The sequence below is a fragment of the Mesoplodon bidens genome, assembly GCF_964165515.1.
Source record: "Mesoplodon bidens genome assembly, chromosome: 9".
Lineage (NCBI taxonomy): Eukaryota > Metazoa > Chordata > Mammalia > Artiodactyla > Ziphiidae > Mesoplodon > Mesoplodon bidens.
The window spans coordinates 30,341,532-30,367,014 of record NC_138166.1 but is presented as its reverse complement, the minus strand read 5'-3'; the positions used below and the strand labels follow the sequence as shown (position 1 = coordinate 30,367,014).

The window sequence follows — 25,483 nt, the reverse complement described above, 5'->3', positions numbered from 1 at the left end:
TACAAAAAAAATTACAGACCAATATCACTGATGAATATAGATGTAAAATTCCTCAACAAAATACTAGCAAATAGAATCAACAACACATTAAAAGGATCATACACCATATCAAGTGGGATTTATCCCAGGGATGCAAGGATTCTTCAATATAAGCAAATCAATCAATGTGATATACCATATTAACAAACTGAAGAATAAAAACCATATGATCATCTCAACAGATGCAGAAAAAGCTTTTGACAAAATTCAACACCAATTTATGATAAAAACTCTCCAGAAAGTGGGCATAGAGGGAACCTACCTCAACATAATAAAGGCCATATACGACAAACCCACAGCAAACATGATTCTCAATGGTGAAAAACTGAAAGCATTTCCTCTAAGATCAGGAACGAGACAAGGATGTCCACTCTCACCACTATTATTCAACATAGTTTTGGAAGTCCTAGCCATGGCAATCAGAAAAGAAAAAGAAATAAAAGGAATACAAATAGGAAAAGAAGAAGTAAAACTTTCACTGTTTGCAGATGACATGAGAGAATACATAGAGAATCCTAAAAATGCCACCAGAAAACTACTAGAGCTAATCAATGAATTTGGTAAAGTTGCAGGATACACAACTAATGCACAGAAATCTCTTGCATTCCTATACATTAATGATGAAAAATCTGAAAGAGCAATTATGGAAACACTCCCATTTACCATTGCAACAAAAAGAATAAAATACCTAGGAATAATCCTACCTAGGGAGACAAAAGACCTGTATGCAGAAAACTATAAGACACTGATGAAAGAAATTAAACATGATACCAACAGATGGAGAGATATACCATGTTCTTGGATTGGAAGAATCAATATTGTGAAAATGACTATACTACCCAAAGCAATCTACAGATTCAATGCAATCCCTATCAAATTACCAATGGCATTTTTTATGGAACTAGAACAAAAAATCTTAAAATTTGTATGGAGACATGAAAGACCCCGAATAGCCAAAGTGGTCTTGAGGGGAAAAAAAAGAAGCTGGAGGAATCAGACTCCCTGACTTCAGACTATACTACTAAGCTACAGTAATCAAGACAATACGGTACTGGCACAAAAACAGAAACATGCATCAATGGAACAAGATAGAAAGCCCAGAGATAAACCCATGCACCTATGGTCAACTAATCTATGACAAAGGAGGCAAGGATATACAATGGAGAAAAGACAGTCTCTTCAATAAGTGGTGCTGGGAAAACTGGACAGCTACATGTAAAAGAATGAAATAAGAACACTCCCTAACTCCATACACAAAAATAAACTCAAAATGGATTAGACATAAATGTAAGACCAGACACTATAAAACTCTTAGAGGAAAACATAGGCAGAACACACTATGACATAAATCACAGCAAGAACCTTTTTAACCTACCTCCTAGAGAAATGGAAATAAAAACAAAAATAAACAAATGGGACCTAAAGAAACTTCAAAGCTTTTGCACAGCAAAGGAAACCATAAATAAGACGAAAAGACAACCCTCAGAATGGGAGAAAATATTTGCAAACGAATCCACGGACAAAGGATTAATCTCCAAGATATATAAACAGCTCATGCAGCTCAATATTAAAAAAACAAACAACCCAATCCAAAAATGGGCAGAAGACCTAAATAGACATTTCTCCAAAGAAGACATACAGACGGTCAAGAAGCACATGAAAAGCTGCTCAAAATCACTAATTATTAGAGAAATGCAAATCAAAACTACAATGAGGTATCACCTCACACCAGTCAGAATGGGCATCATCAGAAAATCTACAAACAACAAATGCTGGAGAGGGTGTGGACCAAAGGGAACCCTCTTGCACTGTTGGTGGGAATGTAAACTGATACAGCCACTATGGAGAACAGTATGGAGGTTCCTTAAAAAACTAAGAGTAGAATTACCATATGATCCAGCAATCCCACTACTGGGCATATACCCAGAGAAAACCATAATTCAAAAAGACACATGCACCCCAATGTTCATTGCACCACTATTTACAATAGCCAGGTCATGGAAGCAACCTAAATGCCCATCGACAGACGAATGGATAAAGAAGTTGTGGTATATATATACAATGGAATATTACTCAGCCATAAAAAGGCACGAAATTGAGTCATTTGTTGAGATGTGGATGGATCTAGAGACTGTCATACAGGGTAAAGTAAGTCAGAAAGAGAAAAACAAATATCGTATATTAACGCATGTATGTGGAACGTAGAAAAATTGTACAGATAAACCAGTTTGTGGGGCAGAAGTTGAGACACAGATGTAGAGAACAAATGTATGGACACCACGGGGGGAAAACTGCGGTGGGGTGGGGATGGTGGTGGTGGTGTGATTTATTAGGTGATTGGGATTGACATGTATATACTGATATGTATAAAACTCATGACTAATAAGAACCTGCAGTATAAAAAAACAAACAAAAATAAAAATACTAAACTTTCGTTGGGTTATTTGTATAGAAGTATGTTAATATAAATGTTTCAGACATTACATGAAATTTCTAAATATCTTATATGTTCGGGTATAATGTTATAAGTCATAAGTCTAGTTACTACTTGAAAATGTATATCTCAGAAATAACTAAATTTCCTTGTGAATTGCATTATTATGAACTTTCATCAAATCTTTAACCGTGGTCATTTTTATGTCTTTTGTCATTTACAGACAGTTCTGAGAGTACTCTGATGCTTTTGCAAAAATGTTCCTATAAAAGGGTTTCATCTTCAAGGAATTCATGGAAAAGACTCTGACAAGTTCAGGTTTCTGGTAAGTGACTATACTGCTTAACTGAATGAATAGGCATTTTCAGAACTCTAATGGAAAACTGATGAATTATAAAAGTGCTAACAAAAGATCAAGATGAAAAAAAATTAATTACATGGGACTGAGTGAACTGATGAGGATGATTATAATTTTTGTGACTTTCTGTTTGAATTAAAAAAAAAAAATCCGGGCTTCCCTGGTGGCGCAGTGGTTGAGAGTCTGCCTGCCAATGCAGGGACACAGGTTCATGCCCCAGTCCGGGAAGATCCCACATGCCGCGGAGCGGCTGGGCCTGTGAGCCATGGCCACTGAGCTTGCGCTCCACAACGGGAGAGGCCACAACAGTGAGAGGCCCGTGTACTGCAAAAAAAAGTCCCACAAGGACTCAGAGGCAAAAAATATACAAATCAATTTTCACTGCAAAGTAAAGGAGCTGTTACAGTGGAGGATTATTGGACTAAATGTCAATATTATGGCATAGTATGAATGTGTTTCGTGTTTGGTAGCTGCAATCATTGTTGCTTTTGTTGTGGTCATCCATTTACAATGCTTGGTGACAGTTTATTTATCTCTTGTAAAAATAAAATACAGTGTGTGTGTGTGTGTGTGTGTGTGTGTGTGTGTGAAAATAAAAAAAGAGGTTTCGTAAATTCTCTCTTAAATTTTCTTTTACTAATTGCTAGTATATAGAAATATTAATTTTTATATGAAGACCTCATATCCAGCTTGCTAAAGTCACTTATTAATTCTAATTCTATACATCATTTTAGATTCTTTAATTATATGGAAATAAAGTGTTATTTCTTTTTTTCTATCTTTAAAAAAAAAGAAAAATAGGCAAGGGACTCCCCTGGTGGCACAGTGGCTAAGAATCTACCTGCCAATGCAGGGGACACAGATTCAATCCCTGCTCCAGGAAGATCCCACATGCCATGGAGCAACTAAGCCCATGCGCCACAACTACTGAGCCCACATGCCACAACTACAGAGCCCACACACCACAACTACTGAAGCCTGCTTTCCTAGAGCCTATGATCTGCAACAAGAGAAGCCACCGCAATGAGAAGCCCATGCACCGCAATGAAGAGTAGCCCCCTCTCGCTGCTACTAGAGAAAGCCTGCATGCAGCAACAAAGACCCAATGCAGCCAAAAATAAATAAATAAATAAATAAATTTTTAAAAAGAGAAAATATCTTCCTAACACTGGGTTAGGAAAAAAAAAAATTTAAACAGTACACAAAAAGTACAATCCGTATGGTAAAAGACTGATAAATTAGACTACATTCAAATGTAGAGCTTCTGTTGATCAAAAAGACACTTTGAAACCCATGAAAAGCTCATATCCAGAATGTATAAGGAACTCCTACAACACTCCCAGTGTTGAACACACTAGTTCAAGTGCTTATTAGCACAACTACTTTGGAAAGCTGGCACAACCACTGAGGCTGAACATACACATACACTATGTCTCCCCAAGTCCTCTCCTGAGTGTAATCAGACAGAAGTGCATGCATGTATACATCAAAGACTTATACAGGAATTTTCACAGCAGCATTTTTCGTACTAATAAAAACTGCAAGCAAGCTAAGTGATTATCCTTGAGAAGGAACAAAAGCCCAGTAACTGGGAAGTGGTACAAGGGGGATTTCTGGAGTAATGGAAACGTTCTGTATCTTGACCTGCGTGGTGGCTGGATGAGTAATTAGCTATGTACTTCTGTATGTGCTTGTGTACATGTCTGTAATACTCAATAAAAATAATTTAAAATATATATACTTCATATAATTCAACATTTAGAAGACAATCTAGAAAATTTGAATAACTGATTGTACTGATATATTAACATATTAATAAATCCTTGATTAACTTTTTAGAATAAGCAAGTCATTAGGTGTGATAATGGTAATGTATATTTATGTTTTTAAGACTCCTTATATCTTAGAGAGTCATACTATTTATAGTGAAAGGATATTATGTCTGAGATTTTCTTTAAAATAATCCATGGGGCACAGGAAGTATAGTTGAAACAAGGCTATGAATTTATAATTATTGAAGCTAGGAGTTAATAACTGTTGAAGCTGGGTGTGAGTACATGGAGGAGCTTCATTATGTAATTCCTGCTACCTCTGGAAATTTTCCATAATACTAACTTTAAAAATATAAACATATGCAGCACTATTTACAATAGCCAGGTCATGGAAGCAACCTAAATGTCCATCAGCAGATAAATGGATAAAGAAGATGTGGTACAAATATACAATGGACTATTACTCAGCCATAAAAAGGAACAAAAATGGGTCATTTGTAGAGACGTGGGTTGACCTAGAAAGTGTCATAAAGAGTGAAGTAAGTCAGAAAGAGAAAAACAAATATCGTTTATTAATGCATATATGTGGAATCTAGAAAAATGGTACAGATGAACTGGTTTGCAGGGCAGAAATAGAGACACAGATGTAGAGAAGAAATGTATAGACACCAAGGGGGGAAGGGGCGGATGGGATGAACTGGGAGACTGGGATTGACATATATACACTAATACGCATAAAATAGGTAACTAATGAGAACCTGCTGTATAGCACAGGGAACTTCACTTCGCTGTACAGTAGAAACTAACGCAACATTGTAAAACAACTATACCCAGGACTTCCCTGGTGGTGCAGTGGTTAAGAATCTGCCTGCCAATGCAGGCGACACGGGTTCGAGCCCTGGTCCGGGAAGATCCCACATGCCGCGGAGCAACTAAGCCCGTGAGCCACAACTACTGAGCCTGCGCTCTAGAGCCTGGGAGCCACAACTACCGAGCCCGCGTGCCACAACTACTGAAGCCCACACACCTTGAGCCTGTGCTCCGCAACAAGAGAAGCCACCTCAATGAGAAGCCCGTGCACCACAACAAAGAGTAGCCCCTGCTCGCCACAACTAGAGAAAAGCCCACGCGCAGCAACGAAGACCCAACTCAGACAAAAATAAATAAATAAATTTATTAAAGAAAAAACAAAAAACATACAAAATAATACTCTCTCTGTATACACTATTATATGTACATACTATTTGTATATATATGTAATATATACTACATATAAAATATACATATATGTTCTTTTTTTAAAATCTGTATGTGCATATAAATTCACTACAACAGATCTGGAAGGGTAGAATATACCAAATTAGCAACAGTGATTAATTTGGAGACCAGGAATGGGATGAGTAGTATTTGTAATGTTTATCTTTTCTCCAAGGAGAATATATTCATATACATCCAGTAAAATTTAAAGTTAAGTTAAATTAAAAATAAAATAAATAGATTTTTAAAAATTAGCATATATAAAATTATTTCTCACCTTACCGTCACCTTTTAAAAAGGTAATTTTGAACATTTATTTTTTAACTCAAGCAAAATCTTAAGACCTAATGAGACTCAAGAAAGTAGTCTGAGGGACTTCCCTGGTGGTCCAGTGGTAAAGAATTCGCCTTCCAATGCAGGGGACGCAGATTCGATGCCTGGGCAGAACTAAGATCCCCCATGCCACGGGGCAACTACTGAGCCCGCGCACTGCACCTAGAGAGCCTGCATGCCACAAACTACAGAGCCCACATGCTCTGGAGCCCAGGTGCCACAACTAGAGAGAGAAAACCCACACACCACAACTAGAGAGAAGCCCAGGCGCCACAACTAGAGAGAAGCCCCTATGCCACAACTAGAGAGAAGCTCATGCACCGCAACAAAGATCCCACGTGCTGCAACTGAGACCAGACACAGCCAAAAATTAAAAATAAATAAATAAATAAATAAATAAATAAATAAATAAAAGAATGTAGTCTGAGGGACAAGGGACTGCCCTGGTGGTCCAGTGGTTGAGAATCCACCTTCCAACGCAGGGGACGTGGATTCGATCCCTGGTCCTGGAACTAAGATCCCACATGCCACAGGGCAACTAAGCCTGCGCACCGCAACTACTGAGCCCATGTACTCTGGAGCCCACGTGCCACAACTAGACAGAAGCCCGCATACCACAATGAAAGATCCTGCATGCTGCAGTGAAGATCCCGTCTGCTGCAACTAAGACCCGAAGCAGCCAAAAATAAGTAAATGAAATAAATTTTAAAATATATAGAGATTTAAAAAAAAGTGTGAAAACCTGAGAATCTCTGGTGGAGTCATCAAACATCCTTCATGCATTACATCGAACACAAAAACTCGGCCTCGACACACCACTGCAATGTGACTTGGGCAATGCCCTTCACTCTCTGGAAAAAGAAAAACAGAAGACTCAAATCTCTCAAAGTTAAGCAAGAGTAAAGCTGCATATTTATATCCAACAGAAAAAAAAAATTCCTCCAATACTTTATCTATCATATATATTCATCAAATATGTCACATGGGGCTTCCCTGGTGGTGCAGTGGTTGAGAGTCCACCTGCCGATGCAGGGGACACGGGTTCGTGCCCCAGTCCGGGAAGATCCCACATGCTGCGGAGCAGATGGGCCCGTGAGCCATGGCTGCTGAGTCTGTGCGTCCGGAGCCTGTGCTCCGCAACGGGAGAGGCCACAACAGTGAGAGGCCCGCGTACCACAGAAAGAAAAAAAAAAAAAAAAAAAGTCACATGAATAAAAACACTTTAATAAGGTGATAAAATTTCAGTTATTATGTCATAAATACATGTTCCTGAAACCCATCTATGTAAAACATCTAGAAATCCATGGAAGTTTCAAATATTTGTATACCTTAAGAGTCATATAAATTCCATATTATTGCAGGGCTTTCTAGTTTTATTTATGGACAGGATGGGAAGAGAAAAGGGTCGCAGAGAAATCCTGGAGGAGAGCTATTTGAGTTAAGTTTCTTTTGGGGTTTTTCTTTTTTTCTTTTAACATCTTTATTGTAGTATAATTGCTTTAAAATGGTGTGTTAGTTTCTGCTTTATAACAAAGTGAATCAGCTATACATATACATATATCCCTGTATCTCCTCCCTCTTGCGTCTCCCTCCCACCCTCCCTCCCTATCCCACCCCTCTAGGTGGTCACAAAGCACTGAGCTGATCTCCCTGTGCTACGCGGCTGCTTCCCACTAGCTATCTATTTTACATTTGGTAGTATATGTAAGTCCATGCCATTCTCTCACTTCGTCCCAGCTTACCCTTGCCCCTCCCTGTGTCCTCAAGTCCATTCTCTACGTCTGCGTCTTTATTGCTGTCCTGCTTGGGGATTATTTTAATGTTTATTGATCATCACATAATTTAACTGCAATAGTATCTATCTGTGATTTCTCAATAAAATAGTTTTCAGTAGAATAAGGACACTGTATGCCTGGGTGGCAAGGAGAAAGCATTTTGCCCAATCGGTAGCATTACTTAAGGCTCTGATGACACCTGGTAAGCCACTGATAATTGATTCTATGACTCATTTGGCACCTCTTAATTCCCCAAGAACTATTTATTTTTGAGATTTGTAAATCTCAGACTATTCTGATTTAGTCCCATTTTTCAAGTACTAGTCCCTTTGACAAGGGTCTTCCTATAAGATCTCTGCTCCTTCCCTCTCAAAAAAGAAAGAAGAGGAAGAAAGTTAGGAAAGACATATACTGCCACTGGAAGTAAATTTATTGGTTGACATTACATACAAGGAACTGTGCTAAATGTTTTACACAGATTATCTAATGAAATCTATTCATCAGCTAAGAGGAAGAGCCATTTCCTGATAGCACTATTATTTTTTCTCTTATATCCTATTTCCTCAAGTCCTTGTAGGTGAGGTATGTATTTCCTTTGTCCCTCATGGCTATTTCCAAACCATTTTTTTTTCTTCCCCTTCAAAAACGTCCATATCCTTTTACATTTACCACCACTACCTTTTATTGCTGTCCTCTATTACCTAAAATTTCAGGCTTCAAAAGAAAAAATAAACCTGATGCCAAGTTCATCAATAAATATTTGGGAAGAGGACGACAGAAGGGTGCCGCCACAGGATGAGCATAAGAGGGGATATTTGAGCAGAGAACAAAATGAAGCAAAGGTGTGAGTACAGAAATACCTGCAGGAAGAGAGTTCCAGGTAGAGGAAACAGCAAGTACAAGGGCATTAGGACAAAAATGAGCTGGTCTGCTTAAAGGGAAACAAGGTCAGTGCAGCTGCAGCAGAGAGAAATGGGTAGAATGGTAGAAAAAATTGGGGCCAGACCATATTGGCCTTAGAAAGGGCTTGCGATTTGAAGTATGATGGAAAAGAAGCCAATGGAAGGTTTTAAGCAGGACAGTAATAATGTCACCTAATTAATACTTTATAAAGGGCACTCTAGCTGCCATATGGAAAAGAGATTTTAAGAGGGAAGAAAATATACAGCAAGATCAGTTAGGAGGTAACTGAAGTGGTCCCAGTGAGAACCACCTAAGTGAGAGTTGATGGTGGCTTTGACTGGGGTGTGACACTTGAAGGAAGCAAGAGGTCAATTTTTTCTTTTCAAGAAGGGAGATATTACAAATTGGTACAACCCGCTAAAGAGGGAAAACTGTTAATGCAGCACAGAGAGAAAGGATAATGCAGAAGCAAGGTCCTTGATTAAACAAGAGGTGGTAGAGCCCAAGGCACCTTACAGAAGGGTTATCCTTAAGAGTCAGAACAGTTCCACACTCTTAGAAAGAGAAGACAAAGGGTATGAATGTGCAGGAGGTTACAGAATGGGCCAATATTTGAATGAATGTTTCTATGACTGCTGTAATAAATCACCACTAACTTAGTGGTAAATAAACACTAACAACACAAATTTACTGTCTTACAGGTCTGGGGACCGAAGTCTGAAATGTGTCTCACTGGGCTAAAATGAGCGTGTCAACAAGTCTGTGTTCCTTCTGGAGGCTCTAGGGGAGAATCTGTTTCCTTTGCTTTTTCAGCCTCTAGAGGCTGCCCACATTCCGTGGCTCAGGGCCCCATTCCTCCATTTTTTTTGGGGGGGGCTGCCCCACACGGATTGCAGGGTTTTAGTTCCCTGATCAGGGATTGAACCTAGACCCTGGCAGTGAAAGTGCTGAGTCCTAACCACTGGACCGCCAGGGAATTCCCTCCATTCCTCCATCTTCAGAGCCATCAAGAGAGGATCATGATTTTCTCATGCTTCCACCCCTTTGGTTCTCTCCTCTGCCTCTTTCTTCACTTATAAGAATTCTTATGATTGCTCTGGGCCCACCTGAATAATCCAGGATAATCTCCCTATCTCAAGGTCAACTGATGAGCAAACTTAATTTCATCTGCAACCTAATTCCCCTTTACCATTTAAGGTAACACATTCAGTCGGTTCTAAGGATTAGGAAGTGGACGTATTTGGGGGTCATTATTCTGCCTACCAGATAGGTTGGCAACTTTGGTGATAGAAACATTGCTTTACATTTGTTGAGAAATAAAAGAGTTCATTAGCTGGGAATAAAGAAGGAGAAAGGCATGAAACAGTCTTCTCTGGAAGTGAGAGAATAGCTTGACAAAAGAGTACAGCAAGGTAGTGCTTTGCGTCCACTTGAGGTTTGACTGAGAAAGGTTAAGTGATGTTTTGTGGTTCCCTCTGGCCAAGTAAATTGCTAGGGTAGGTGTCTTGACTATGTGGAGGAAAGACAGGAGACTGAAATGTAAAGTGCTGAGGCGGGGGTGGAGTGGGGAGGGAGGGGGCAGCTGAGCAAAGGTTTGAATGTGTACGTAAGGAGGGGTGACAGGAAAGAACCACAGAGATGTGAACACGTGGCCACGGGGAGGGAGAAATGAAACAGCGAAGAACTGCAGAGTAAGTGAAGTTGAAGTCAAGATGTGGTCAGAGAAATGGCTGAGGTGGACCGAAAGGAAGTGAGCTGTGAAGAGAAGGTGGAGGTCAGAGTGAGATGCCTAGAACCACACTGTTGGAGCTGAGAGGTGGAGGTGATTACAACAGGGTCTATGGCTGGGCCATGGGAGTGGGTAGCTGCTTGAGAAGGAGAGGAAGGAAGGAGAAGCCACGGGTCATCCACAAATGGAGGCTGAAGCCAGCAAGAATGTGACTGAGGTAGTAATGGAGAGACAGACAGTGAGACTGGTGCTAAAGCAATCAATGAATGAAGGAAAGTGACCACAAGAGAAGTCACTATGACAATGACAAGCAGGGGTGACATAACCTGATAGCATTTTTTTTTCAAGAGCTAAAATTGCAAGGGAAAAGAAAACATGAAAAGGGCAACAGGAAATAAAGAAGACACCAACATCTCCTACTTGCCTTCCAGTACCAAAGTGTAAGAGAAAAACAAAATCCCCATTTGAGATGGTTATAGGAAAAGCGGTGTAAAAAAAATAACCAGGTTTCATGAACAGCACCTTTCAGAAGGAAAGGGGAACTTTCTGAGAAAAGGTGGAGAATATAATGGATTCTGCTGACCATGAGCTCCATCAAGTACAGCAGAAGGGTTTGGGGAAGGAGTGGAGGGTGGGTCCCAGCAGTGGGGAACTTGAGTCCAATTAGGCTATGCACAAATCCATGCATCTAGATGACAACAGATGACATTCGAAGTCTGAACTTCTTGGGCAAAATGAGGTGCACACTAAAACTGAATTAGTTCACTAAAACTGAATTAGTCTTAATGGTCTCGTAAGGTAAAAAACAAAAAACAAAAAACAAAACTAGGTCTAACTTGCCTCCTTATTGAGACTAGCCTCTTATCTGCAGCAGCCTGCATGCTGCCGTCCCCCTCAACACACATAATTTCTTCAATCTTCTCCTTATCCAGGATAGATTCTATAGCCAACATTATAATTTCTCCCTTGCAAAACCTTCACTCCCTCTTCCTCTGCACCTGCCCCTGTTGCTGAAGGAAAAAACACAACACACCATATAGTCTAACTTTAAATTCATAAAAACACATCTCAACACTGTTTAGCTACCCTATGTTTCCACAGAATGTTTGCTTTTCCCACTTTCCAAAATGACCATTTCAAACCATCTCCTTTTTTCCTCAAATATTCCACCCCCACCTCAGTTCTTATTTCACCAAGGAAAACACAAGCAGTACATGGAACAGCCTCCTCTTTCTACAGCAAGATCAGCCCATCTGTGTGCATCTGGACGCACACTTTCTGCATTGCCTCTCATCCCTGCTCCTGCCAAAGACCAGTTCTTCCACAATTTCTGCTCTTATATTCCCAATGTCTTTGGTTCTTTATCCTTTCCCCTGCAAGATAATTTTTCCTTCTCTATGTCATTCCTATGATGTATCACCCATCTTTTTTAAAAAAATAACACACACACACACACACAATCTCCCGCTGCACATCCAAACCTTTTCTGCAAGCATTATTTCCAAATGCTGCCACCACTTCTTCAGTTTGCTTTCATCTCCTCCAGCTGAGCTCCGTTCCCCGACTTCCACTAACACTGCTCTTGTCAGGGGCAGCCTCTGTCCACATCACTCTGACAAATCCAATGGTCACTTTCAATTTCTACCTCATTTGACCTCATGGGAGCATTAGGTAAACAGTTCTTTCTCGTGGCTTCTGGGAGACCACTGTTCTTGTTTTCTTCCTGCTTTGGCCTCTTGTGCTGGTTCCTCCTTCTCTGACCACCAAATACTATATTTGACCGTGATCAGGATCAGTACTGGTTCCCCAGATCATCTTCAGCTATATGTATTCCAAAAGTAATCCTACTTATTTTTATGGGGGTAGAAATGATTTCTATGCCTGCTAATGATGACTCCTAAATCTTTATCTGCAGTCCTGAATTCTCCCCAGTACCCCAAACTCTGTACCCAACTGCCTATTTACATTCCCACTTAGATGTCTAAAAGGCATCTTAAATTCAGTGCAGTCTAGGGAACTCTTTATTTTCTTCCCTAAATATTTCCTCCCAGTTTTCCCCACCTCATGAACCAACACACCTATCTACCCTGTTAGCTTCTCAAGCCCAGTAACTTGAGGTCATCTGATTCCTCTTTTTCTCTCACATCTCACAACCAATCTATGAATAATTCTGCTTACTCCATATCCAAAATATCTCCAGAATCTAGTAACTATTCACCACCTCCATGCTACCACCCTAGGACAAGTCATTGTTATGGCTCACTGGGACTACTAAAACAAGCTTCTAATTCATCTCCCTGCTGCTACATGTCTCTCTCTTAAAAATTTATTCTTCAAACAGCAGGCAGAATGATCTTTTTTAAAACATAAACTGTTCACATCACTCTCTTGGTCAAAACCCACTAATAGTATCTAATCACATTTTAAATAAAAGCCAAAAAACCTTAGTTGGCTTACACAGTACTATATGATCCAGACTCTTTTACATCTTTACAATCCGCCCCCTCCTTCTTGCCTACTACTCTGTTCCCTCCACATTGCCCTTCGAACATGCCAAGTTTATTCATGCCCCGAAGATTCCCCCCTCAACACACACACACACACTCACACCCCACCACCACCTCCACCTCCACCACCACCAAGCTGAACTAAACAAAAACAAAAATGAAAAGCAAAAAACTGTGCCAGATCATCTTATTATTCAGATCCTCAGTGAGGTCTTCCCTGATGACCTAATCTAAAACAGCCACCCAGTTACTCATGTGATTTGAATTCTCTATATAGCATTTGTCACAAACTCTACGATATTTTTTCATGTTTACTGATTCCCTCAGCTTTATCCCTATTTGCACCTCTTCAACTAACTGTAAGTTCAAGAACATACTAACCATGACAGCTTAAACCACTGTATCAAGAAGTACATTATTAAATTAATGAATCCCCACCTTATGCACTGTTACTTAAAGAACTTACCTTATCTAAAGACGTAAGTACTAAGCGATAAAAGATTGAATTCAAAGCCAGGTCTATTGATAATAGTTCTTAACTAATATGCATATTATTTCTATTTGCTACTACTCTTCTCCTATCAATTTTCTCCTGTTCATCTTTTCTTTTTTTTTTTTTTTTTTTTTGCAGTACACGGGCCTCTCACTGTTGTGGCCTCTCCCGTTGCGGAGCACAGGCTCCGGACACGCAGGCTCAGTGGCCATGGCTCACGGGCCCAGCCGCTCCGCGGCATGTGGGATCTTCCCAGACCGGGGCATGAACCAGTGTCCCCTGCATCGGCAGTCGGACTCTCAACCACTGCGCCACCAGGGAAGCCCTCCTGTTCATCTTTTCAATTCACATTTGGATGTTCAACTTTATGCCATAAATAACCAGGTTCCTAATTCTTTCTTTTAATTCTTTCTCTTGCAACATCAAGGTAAATGTGTCTGGTCTTAAGGACATTAAATATCTCAAGCTCCTACAGAGTTTTATACACAAGAAGTTGAGTTCTACATGAAAGTAAACTTATACTTCTCACACTACAAGCAAAATTGGGTATTGAAATTTTACTTTTAAATAAAATTTTATATAAGAAAAATACCCATTCATAATGACATTCTGCAGTAATATAAACTATGTTATCAAATTTATAAGAAAAGTTCCAGAAGTAACTGGAAACCAGCAGTTACTACAACAGAATTTTCCCTTTGAAGATATGCTAGGACACCAAGCAGAAAGCGCCATTAAACTAACTGTAAAAACAAAAACTTTGATGGGTCAGTCTGAACTCATGTGCCTTCAAGAAGATTGGTATCAGGCTCTTACCTCATACGAAGAAGAGGGGTGGGTTGAGGGGAGGAAAGCATACTCACAAAGACAAATGGGACATGATGAGCATATACAAACACTCAAAAAGAGAATTCAGATAAGAAATGAGGGTAGAAAGAGAAGGATCCAGATCATATGCTCCAGATCTCCTAAAACTGATTCATAATTCTACTCTTTAACTAAAATTTAAACTCTCAAATGATGCAACATAAGCAACAGGTTTGTACAGAACCATGTAAGACAGTTTCAAAAAATCCATTCCCACAAATTACTTCCAGCTAATCACTATGACTGAAAAGGTTCATAGAAAGCTTCTGATTAGTCAAAATCCAGTAAGAAATATTTTTCAAAACAGTATGTTCCAAATTAAAAAAAAAAAAAAGTATGTTCCACAGTGTCATGGGAATTCTTTGTGGTCCAGTGGTTAGGACTCGGCACTTTCACTGCTGTGGGCCCAGGTTCTATCCCTGATCAGGGAACTAATATCTCACAAGGCACACGGAGCAGCCAAAAAAAAAAAAAAAAAAGTATGTTCCACAGCATCACAGAAGAAACTGCAGCAAAACTACCCAAATTCCAATGCTTTTACATGTGTTTGTTTTCTACTTACCAGTTCTAAAATAATTAATAACTGAATCTCTAGTAATTCCTGGAACCTTGCAGGTGGAAAACAGCATTCGGAATTGATTCATATCTAGAGGAGTATTTCCAACTTTATGAACAGGCAATTTTTCTCTATTAAAACAAACCAAAAAAGTATATTGACCAAGAAATCATTATAAAATTTATAAACCAAACAGTCACACCTATAGTATTCATCCCCATATGAGTAAGTTAAGCTTCTCAACATTGTGCGACCTGAGACCTTGGGTAAATATGTAACCAAATTGATGTAACTATCCTTACTTTCTTAATAGCTGCCAGTAGTTCAAGATATGCCAAAGACTTATACTTCCTCTTTCCAATTGCGTGCCTTCCTTTGGAGGCCAGTAGTGTTCAATATGGCTTGCAGCACCCCCAAAGTTGACATGCAGTTGTGATGGTATACGAACATCCAGGTAGGCAACATTTAGCCACCAGTCTTCCAGCTAAAAGAAATTAAGAACATCAGCCTAATGTTACTGATAATACTTCAGTGTGTAACTGCTGGGGGGAAAAAACCTCTATTTGTCCTTTTTTCTTTAATTAGTCTTCAACACTTAAAAACATGTTGTGTTTTAAATCATCACAGATATTAAAAAACGGTACTGTGATCATTTCTTTCTTTCAGAATTATGGGATCTGAATTAAGTACTATTCAGTTCAACTACATTATCAAAAATAAACAAGAAAGCACTGAAACAAACACCTTCAGACCGATCATACTGAAATCACCAAGTACTCAGAGTACCAGGAGTACCCGACAAAGTACTCTAGGTGTGTTTTCTCAGAGTACCTGGGGTACAATAGATATTCAACAAATCCTCAATTATAACAATTATTAAGGCACTTATAATTTTCCTATTTCCTTTTTCATAGAAATATGAAAACTTTTCAGTAGGCTTAAAACTAATTTGGATTTTTCAAAGACACCACTTTCTATGCATCCCTCTCTCATGACATGCAATTGAATTTCATGTATAAGTAACTGAATGTCACCAAATTACCTGGAGCTCTTTTTGAAGAATTTGATGTTATAAACTATAATCAGTCATTTGGAAAAAGATATAAGTGAAAAGGATACAGGCAGAACAACTTCTTTACCTTTAGCCTAATTTAATTAAAGTCACTCAAGGCTCAAGATTGAGAAAAAAGGCATCTTGAGGTATAAAATTTTATTATTCCATCATAGGTATCAAAGGACAATGAGAAGATCAGCTTGCTTTTTATTTCTACAACTAAATGACAGTTACAATCAGTATTTCTAGATTAAGGCAATATCTTAAATTATGAAAACTCATCCTCTGGTTTGTACTACAGAAGCAGAGTAGTTAAGATGAAAAAGTCAAAGAAGATTCGTTGTGGCAAATTACTGACATCCTCAGTAATTATGAAACCACTGTCTCCTCAATCTATCTAACTGAAACATAGAATACTTATAACCATTCTCCACTCCAGTTTTATAATGCCCCTTTTCTCCTACGTACTGTTTAAATATTTGTATGCCACCAATGTGATGTTTATTTTAGTGTTGTGGGACTTTGATTATCTGCGCAAAGTGTTTTTCTCAAGCATGGTCTACAGATGACCTGCATCAGAACCACATGGAGTAGTTGTGAAAATAAGGATCTCTGGGCCCCCATTCCAGAGATACTGAATCAGAATCACTGGTCCCAGGAACTCTGCATGTCAACAGGTTCCCCAATAGGAGAGGAGCCGACACACAACGCTTACTTAAAGCTGCCCAGAGTTAAACAATTCACTCATTCTTTTGGATGATGATAAAGACAACAATAACTAAAAGGATTTTACAATACAGTAATAATTTAAAAGTGAAAGCCAGATACACTTCTATTTTTCATTAAGTATCAATATTCTAAGTACAATAACATAAATACCCAATTTCTTTTTTCTTTTGCCCTTTCAAGTAATTTCTGCTGCAATTTTTCTCCAATACCATTTTGAAATTTTTGGACAATTGCTTCAGTTTTCTTATATTCTTCTTCATTTGCAAATGGCTTTACTATAAAGAAAAAAATATGCATTAAAGAACTTAGATATCAAGTACCACAAACTCACCTCAATTATTATTGCTTACACAAATCTTGACTCAGTTATATAAAATATTTATGTATTAGAGCAGTCCACTAAATTATAATAGAGTTTACAACATGAAAATGGCTGAAAAGCAATAATGCAAAATACTGGAAAAAAATAAAACAGTGGATCCTATGTAGTCTGCTAACTACTTCCCCCAAATTATTTAAAAATCATTCTAGATGATGATAGTTAAAATGACATATAGGACTATCATCTAGCTACTAGTCCAATAGGAAAGTAAATCCTGTTTAGCCATAACTGAGAGAAATTAAAGCTTCTTTCCACTAATGTTGAAGCAGAGCCTTAAACATTATCAATGTAAGTGCAATATGTATGTAAATTTAAGTGTAAAGCCTTCCCAGAGCAGTGTAGGGTCCCTTCTGGCCAATAACGATTTCCCTCACACACAGACACACACACAAAGTATACAGGGGTCCTAGTCCATGAAAACCAAGTGTTCTGAAAATTAAGCTATAAATGAAAGTAAATTAGAAATCAAGGGACATTAATATCTTCCTTTTGTTTTATTTTTGTCACTTCAAAGTCTTCTCTTAAAGTTAATTTAAATAGCCGCATTCAGAGAGCACAAGTGAATAATCAGTGAATTTTTTTAAAAAGAAACTAGAATTCCAAGATGAAAGTAGGTGTGAAAAAAGAATTAAAAAGAAAAATCAGAGGGCTTCCAATTAAACAAAGGGAACTAAGGTCATAAATTTATCTTCACTTCTAGAAACTCACTAAAATGAGAGTAATTAAAAAGGCATAAATTCTTAAGGACATAGAAAATGCAAGAAGAGAGGACAGCAGACAAGTTAACATTTTACAAATTAGAAAACACGTGGGAAAATGGTGACTGACCGCAGAATGGAGAAAGCACCGACAGCCTGGAAAGTGGAATGTAGTGGGAGACAGGGGAGGGTTAGGTGCAAACCAACAAGCAAGCCAACTCCTGCAGCAGAACCCCAGGAAAGTTCAAGAATTCAAGACACATGGACTTCTAAAGGCAAGGGACAAAGTGAGGCTGAAGAAAGGACGACTGCTTCGACATCGGTAAAAGAGGCAGACAACCAGCCCATCCACATACGTCCCTGTAGATCTTCTCCATCCTAGAAAGCCAGGCAACTCCTTCCCAATGGCACTAGAAATCTGAAGGTTTACTCTTAGGAGAAGTTGTACCAAACAAACAGAATACGTGGATTCTAGCTCATATTTTAAAAAGAGGGATTACAATGAAAGTGCACACCAGAACAATGAGCCCTCCTGCGCCCCTCTCCACTCAGCTCCCAAAATATTAACAGTCAGGCTTATGCCTTCGCAACAAAAGATGAGAGAATTCTTCTTTGGGGAAGCTGATTAATCAATCGGTCCACGAGAAAGGAGTACTGGTATTTGGATATGTCCCAGTGGAGCTGCTAGATCTCTGCCCTATTACCCTTCAAGGCTCATTATAAGGCCCACTTGTCGTCAAGGTCTACCCACGCACACGGAGCTCCCAGTCAGCTTCTTAGGGTCTGACTCAAATATGAATGACTAAGGATTGCCAGATATTTGAGGAAAGCCACTAACATAACAGTCAGAGAGCAGAACAAACTAAAAAAGGACTAATGATATCAAACAGTAAATGGACCAAAAAGGGACAGGCACCAAAAATGAAAGGAAAACAACTTTTTAATTAAAAGCTTCACCCAGAAGGACCCAGATCCAAGTAATAGGAGTTGCTCTCAGAAAAAGAAAAGAAGGGAGGAGAAAACTATCAAGGAAATGAAATTTTTAAAATTTCCTAGAACTGAAGAATATGACTTTTTAAATGGAAAGGACCCACTGAGTGTTCAGAGAAATAAATGACAAAACCTACACACCATGGAACATCACTGAGATATTCAGAATAACAGGGGTAAAGAAAAGCTTTCCAAATACATCCAGGGAGTGAAAAACAACAGATCACATATATAGGATCAAATACCAGAATGGCATCAGATTTCTCAAGAGGAGCAAACGAACAGTGACTTCAAAACTTAAGAAAAAGTCATTTCCAACCCAGAATTCTATACTCAGCCAAACAATCAAGTATGAGTAGCATAAATACATTTTTAGGTCATAACATTATTTTCCTCCCAGACACCCTTTCTCAAATAGCTACTGAAGATGTACTTCACCAAAATAAGGGAATAAAAGAGGAAGACAGAACCCAGGAACCATGGAATACAACACAGGAAACAGAGGTGAAGAGAACCGCCAGGATGATGGTTACACGAGAGCCCCGGGGTAAGCGTTGTCCAGCCAGCTTGAAAAAAGTGAACACTGATTGGAACAAGAAGGTAGGGGGCCCCAGGAGGGATGTCTCCAAGAAGAAATAAAACTGAGGGACTATCCTATGTACTTAAATGGATTCAGGGATTTTAGGTGTAGTGAAGTATTTGGGAGTGAATTAGTTGTGGATACAAAGCATACTAAGCAAATGAAAAATGAGGAAAAACCCAAAAATGCAGCAAAAAGGTAATCAAAGTACTGTACACTGAATGGGTCTCTTGTGAATAATTGCGTAACCACAAACCCTTAATGGTCAGGTAAATTAATTTGGGTAAATACTGATTTATATCAGGTGAACACTAATCTAACTGCAAATGGTGATTTCTTACAACTACACTGAGAAAATGAGAGGGAAAATGGGGATATGTTAGATTGCATAAACGTTGGGAAGCGAAGGTGGAGGTTAGAGGGTGTAGGACAGCTAAACCTACATCTTTTTAGGAACTAATATATAACATCTACAACTAAAAAAAAAAAAAATCCAAGAAATAGTAGTATAAGAATGTTAGTTTAGGGCTTCCCTTGTGGTGCAGTGGTTGAGAGTCTGCCTGCCAATGCAGGGGACACGTGTTTGAACCCTGGTCTGGGAAGATCCCACATGCCACGGAGCAACTAGGCCCGTGAGCCACAACTACTGAGCCTGCGCGTCTGGAGCCTGTTGTCCGCAACAAGAGAGGCCGCGATAGTGAGAGGCCCGCGCACCACAATAAAGAGTGGCCCCCGCTTGCCGCAACCGGAGAAAGCCCTCGCACAGAAACAAAGACCCAACACAGCAAAAATAAATAAATAAATAAATAAATATTTAAAAAAAAAAGAATGTTAGTTTAAATCTGGAGGTAAACACAAGAAGCAGATAAAATATTTCAAAATGCTTGCCTAAGAGCGTGGGATTGGCAGTGGGGGAAATGAGGCAGAGGACTACGACTTACTGTAAGCCTAAAAGTACTACCTGGCTTTTTAAACTACGGAAAAATTAACATGAGAGAGAAAGACAGAAACGTTTTGGACATTTTAAGGATAATTTTAATTATCATAAGCCTAGAGGAAAAAGCAATTAGACCCTCATCAACTTCTAACAATTTCGCAGTTTTCTAAGTTGCCAGCAATATTAATATATGCTAAAAGATTACAAACATACCTGATTCAAGGTATTTCTTTAATGATTCTTCAAGTGAAGGAACAGGCAGTGATGGAAGAGAATCCTGGTACTGAAATGTTCTTTCTTCACTTGATTTAGCCAACTGATTTTCCATGATGCGATCACAACAGGAACACTAAAGAAAAAAAAAAGCCCTCATAATTCAATTTCATAAATATTCTTTTAGATGCTAGTCCCAACTCACTACATCACTATTTAGTGACCACAGTATATCTAGGACTTGGTCCTAGTCCTTAGGAATTCATGAACTTGTCAGAGAGAGAAAACCAATTAAAAAAAAAAATAGTGTAGCTCAAAAGTGCTAGAGGTCAAGGAGTGATCAGTAAGACCAGTATAATTATCATTTATTGAGCACCTACTATTTGCCAAGTACTGCAACAAGTGTTATAGAAAATGTGTTACCTCTCTCATATTCATACTATCTCTGAAAGGTGGCGTTCACTGCCCTTTTACCTAAGAAGTCAAAACTCAGAGAGACTTAGTAAATTGCCTAAGGTCAAACCAACAACTCAAATCCACACCTGTTTGACCACAATCTTCCTCCCATACAAAGGCTACATGATAGTGGGTGAGGTCTAAATGGGTAGGTAGAATTCAGATGTGTAGAAAAGGATAATGGGCTGAGAGAAAGAACTCTGAAGAGGAAAATATGAAAAGCTGTGGAAGAGTCATCCAACTATAGAGTTACAAAATGTTACAGAGTACATAAGTCATATGACAGGCAGCTGTAACCTAACCCTGCAGTGGTGTGAGGCCTAAACAGAATGATCTCAAGTATCCCAAAGCAATCTTGTACATTTTCCACAGATGTATTAATTTTCAGAAAAATCAAAGTAATACAAAATGTGAATAAAGAGACTCCTCAAAGAAGCCTTTATAAATTATATATTAAAATAGCAGTTGAGAAATGAAGAAACATTAATATTGAATAAGAATTTCCTGTCCTTTCAAATACTACCTGTTAAAACTAATAGCAAAGCCAAACAAAATATTCCACTCAGAAAGTTATAGAGTAAAACATTATAAAAAACAATGGTGTGGCAGAGACTGTTTTCAGCCAATGTAACTTTCCCCTTTCTTTCTTAACAGAATCCTGAGTTTCAGCTGGGTAGACAGCCATATAGCTGTATCTTTCCTACTCTCCCTTGGAGCTCAGTATGGCTTTGCGATGTGTATGTTGCCTCCAGATCATTCACCTGTAAGGAACTACAGGTGTTCTCCTGTGCTTTCTCTCCTCCTCACTGCCTATCAGGAAAGTCCCAACTAGAACAGCACTTTGTACCCATTTACGGGAGCCAGGTATTGAGGCTGTCAGAATCTTCCTACTAGCCCTGGACTCCTTCTTCTAGATGTATCAAAAAAAAAAAAAAGATCTTTTATTTATGCCATTGTAGTTTGGCTTTCTTTGTTAGGGGAGAAGAGCTTAGCCTACACCACTAATATAACCCAAAACTGAGGTACAACAAAGATCTCAATTCCTCTGCTTCTTCCTATCTAAATAGGAAGAAGCACTTCACTTTGACCATCCGCAAACACGCCTTTAGATCTAATAGAAATGTAGATCTGGGTCCAAATACCAACTCGCCATTTTCTAGCCATATGCCCCTGCACAAATAACTTTACCTGAATTTCTTCATCTGTAGAGAGGATACTCAAATAAGCAGACAGAGTTGTTGTTAGGGTTTTGGTTTTTTTTTAAATACCTGCAAAACTGCACTGTAAAAATAATCTAGCTTTGAGACAACCACATCAGGCTACGTAGAATTTCTGTAAGCGGCCCCCATGATTCTGCCCCCTCGAATACGCAGAACCTGTGAATATGAGATTAGCACTTCCTTGACTGTGATGGTGTTATTGCACAATTGACCTTATTTGAAGTAGGGAGGTTATCCAGGTGGGCCTAATCTAATCACTTGAGCCCTCTGGACCAGAAAGCTTTCTCCAGGAGGTAGCAGAAGACTAGTCAGGGAGATTAAAAACATGAAAAGGATTGGAGGTGCCATCTGGCTTTGAAAATGCAGGTGGTCTTGTGGAACTGAGACAGGCCCCAGCTGACAGCCAGTAAGGAAACTGGAACCTCGGTCCTACAACTGCATGGAAATTAATTCCGCCAACAACTTCAATGAGCCTGGAAATGGATTCTCCCTCAGAAAGCCCAGACCAACAAACTTTTATTTCAGCTTTGTGAGATCCTAAGCAGCGTACCCAGCTAAACCTACAGAGACCTCCCATCTACAGAGCTGCTAGTTAATAAGTTTGTGTTTTTTTAACTGTTAGGTTGGTGATAAATTGTTATGGTAGCAATAGGAAACTAACACACATATACAGAAAAAATAAGCTATTCTCTGTATACATTCCTGCCACTCACTAGACTCTAGGAATCTGAGACCACGACTACCAGTACCATACTCACTAGTCTTAACTCACCAAAAGGTACACAGTGAAAATAGGAATTATCAGATTCTTTCATGGAGGATTGTTTTGAACTCTCAATCACAAAGATTAAATAATACAATTCTAAAATAACCTACAAATGCATTAAGAAAATGATGACGCTGGATTTAATTACAGTGGGCCTCCTGGGAGCAATAAGATGTCAACTCAAAGTAGAAAAACAGAATAAGGTAAACAAGAAACAGAAACAAGTAAAATAAATAGATTTTCACATACCGGTACACCAAGATCAATTGTTTAGGACTGCCAAGAGCGTGTTGCAACAAATCTGTTTTGGAATCACAGAGATTTGAACTGGGCTGGTGACTGTGGGCAGGAAGAAAAACAAGTTTAACAATTGCAGGGGTAAAAAATCAACAGAAACTAGTAAAAGAAGGTGGAAGACAGACAACTTAGGGGTTGGAAGCCCCAAGCCTCAAACTTTTGGCAATCACAGCAAACACACGCAAACAGTCCAGCTGCCAGAAAGCTGGATAAAAATTACTACACTATTAACTGGGTTAACTACTAGGACAACTACACTCCCTTCCATGGGACAGTCCCCAGAAACGATGTACCTCCCGGTGCCCGGGTACCTGGTGCCGGCGCTTTGTCGCAGGGCTGCAAGTTCAAAGCTTGGCTCTAGAAACAGAAGGAGTAGAGGTCGACGAGAGGTCGGAGACTCCTCCCACCAACGCAAAGGCAGCTCCGCATACTCCAGAAGCCACCAGGTGAGAGAAATTCAACCAAGCACCACGACGGCCCAGCCTAGCGGCCCAGCCTCAAGGATACCTCTCAGACCCCGGCAAGCGAGATGCCTGACGCCATCCCCGCCAGTCCTGGCAACTCTGACGCTCTCCACAACTTAACGCTGTTCTAACGCCTTAACTTTTCCCCACCCGCGAAGGGTTAGCGGGGGAAGGAGGGAGGAAGAAGGGAGGGAGGGAGGAAGACGTGAGAGAGGGAGGGAAGGAGCGCTCCTCTAACGGCTGGCTAGCCCCGACCCCCAGCGGCTGATAAACTCCGCCGCACCGCACAGCTGCGCAGGCGTGTTTCCCTGAGGCCGCCCCGGAGCGGCAATTGGACGGAGAGCCGCGAGGGTCCCGCCCCACGGGCACTGGATAACGGGGATTGGCTGGGAAGCCGCGACGGTTCCTTCTCCCACCCCCACCCCGCGTACTTGAAGGCGGCGGGGGGGCGGGCCGGGCCTGCGCTCTGGTGCGACCTAGCTCCGCCTCCCGTCCTCCGTCGGGGGCAGGGTCCTAGGCTGCGGGCACCGGAAAGGCTCGGCTGGGCGGACGAGAGGAACAGTCCAAACAGAGCCCGACAGCAGTCAACTGCTTGCTGACGGTGGAGGTCAGGGCGTTGCCAGGGACACGGAGGGCGCTAAGGGCCGTGCTCCGCTCACGCAGTTACCTAACCATCTGGAACTGATGTAGGAACAGATGGCCCATTTTCACCTGTTCCTCTTCTAGCCCCACCTATGCCTTACCAGCCGCTCTTACCCCGTTCCGCGTGTGACGCTTTTTGTAATCCCCAAGTAAGAATGTATACCAGCGCCTTAAAAAGGAATCCTGTTCTTCACTCCGTGTCCTAGGAAGAGAACAGTAACCACATAAATCCCTACTTGACGTCTCTTTTCCTTCATCCACTGAGGCTGAAATTTGCCCAGCGTGGAGAGGCTGCAGCCCTCTGCTCCTTCGGGGCTTCCCTACCTTTCCACAGGTCTCCATGCTGCCCAAGGTCCTCCAAGCCCCCAGGACGTACACTGCAAGCTTGAGGTTGACCTGATGTCTCTTACTATCGCACCAAGAAATGAAGTTCTTAACCAGAGGGAACTAGGCAAGTTCTAGAGGAAGATCATAATATAGTTAACTTACTTTCACAGGCAAATCATTTTTACATTTACCTCCTGAAATATACTGTTTCATTTTTCATTTTAAATACACTTTCATTTTTGTGGAAGAAAAGACAAATAGTTTACAGTGGCTCTGAACTGGATATCAAATATAAATAACTGGATTCCAAATTAACTTGTCATTACAGGTCCTTTATCTGTTTTTCCTAAGTCCCTTAATAGTAAAATCTGACCAGAAGGGAACTGAGGCTATGTATAACTGAATATTCATTTGGTGTGAATATTCATAAGTTCTCTACAGAAATATTAATAAGTTTGGTTACAGTGCAACTTCCGCACTTGCTGGAGATGTTACTTAATATGTGGCAGACACACTTCTCCGATAAAAGTTCTGAATTCTGAAATATATCGGGCCAAAAAAGTTTTCAGATAAGGCATTGTAAAGTTGTAGTAGTAACTTCTGAAGGTGCGGTAAAGAACTTTTCTCTCATAGTATTTAAGTTCTGTGTTCTGGATAATGTTCAAATTGGCTTACAAGATATTATTCTTAAACAGAATTTTAAAA

The 25,483-nt window shown here is 39.9% G+C and overlaps 1 protein-coding gene across 4 annotated transcripts in view; it reads right to left on the bottom strand.

The window, feature by feature from the left end:
* Positions 1–24,372, bottom strand: part of CROT (carnitine O-octanoyltransferase) — a 71,219-nt gene extending 46,847 nt beyond the window's left edge. The window contains exons 1-8 of one of the 4 annotated variants that reach the window (XM_081244539.1): positions 23,853–24,346; positions 23,639–23,702; positions 23,298–23,387; positions 20,607–20,742; positions 16,957–17,081; positions 15,326–15,507; positions 15,030–15,154; positions 6,936–7,044 (exon numbers count right to left, since the gene is read on the bottom strand). In XM_081244539.1, coding sequence (XP_081100665.1) covers positions 6,936–7,044; positions 15,030–15,154; positions 15,326–15,507; positions 16,957–17,081; positions 20,607–20,721 — 656 coding nt within the window. In that variant the 5' untranslated portion in view covers positions 20,722–20,742; positions 23,298–23,387; positions 23,639–23,702; positions 23,853–24,346. Of the gene's footprint in view, positions 1–6,935; positions 7,045–15,029; positions 15,155–15,325; positions 15,508–16,956; positions 17,082–20,606; positions 20,743–23,297; positions 23,388–23,638 lie in introns of all 4 variants that reach the window. The other 3 variants (XM_081244538.1, XM_081244540.1, XM_081244537.1) reach the window with 3 other exon arrangements.
* Positions 24,373–25,483: the final 1,111 nt, after the last annotated feature.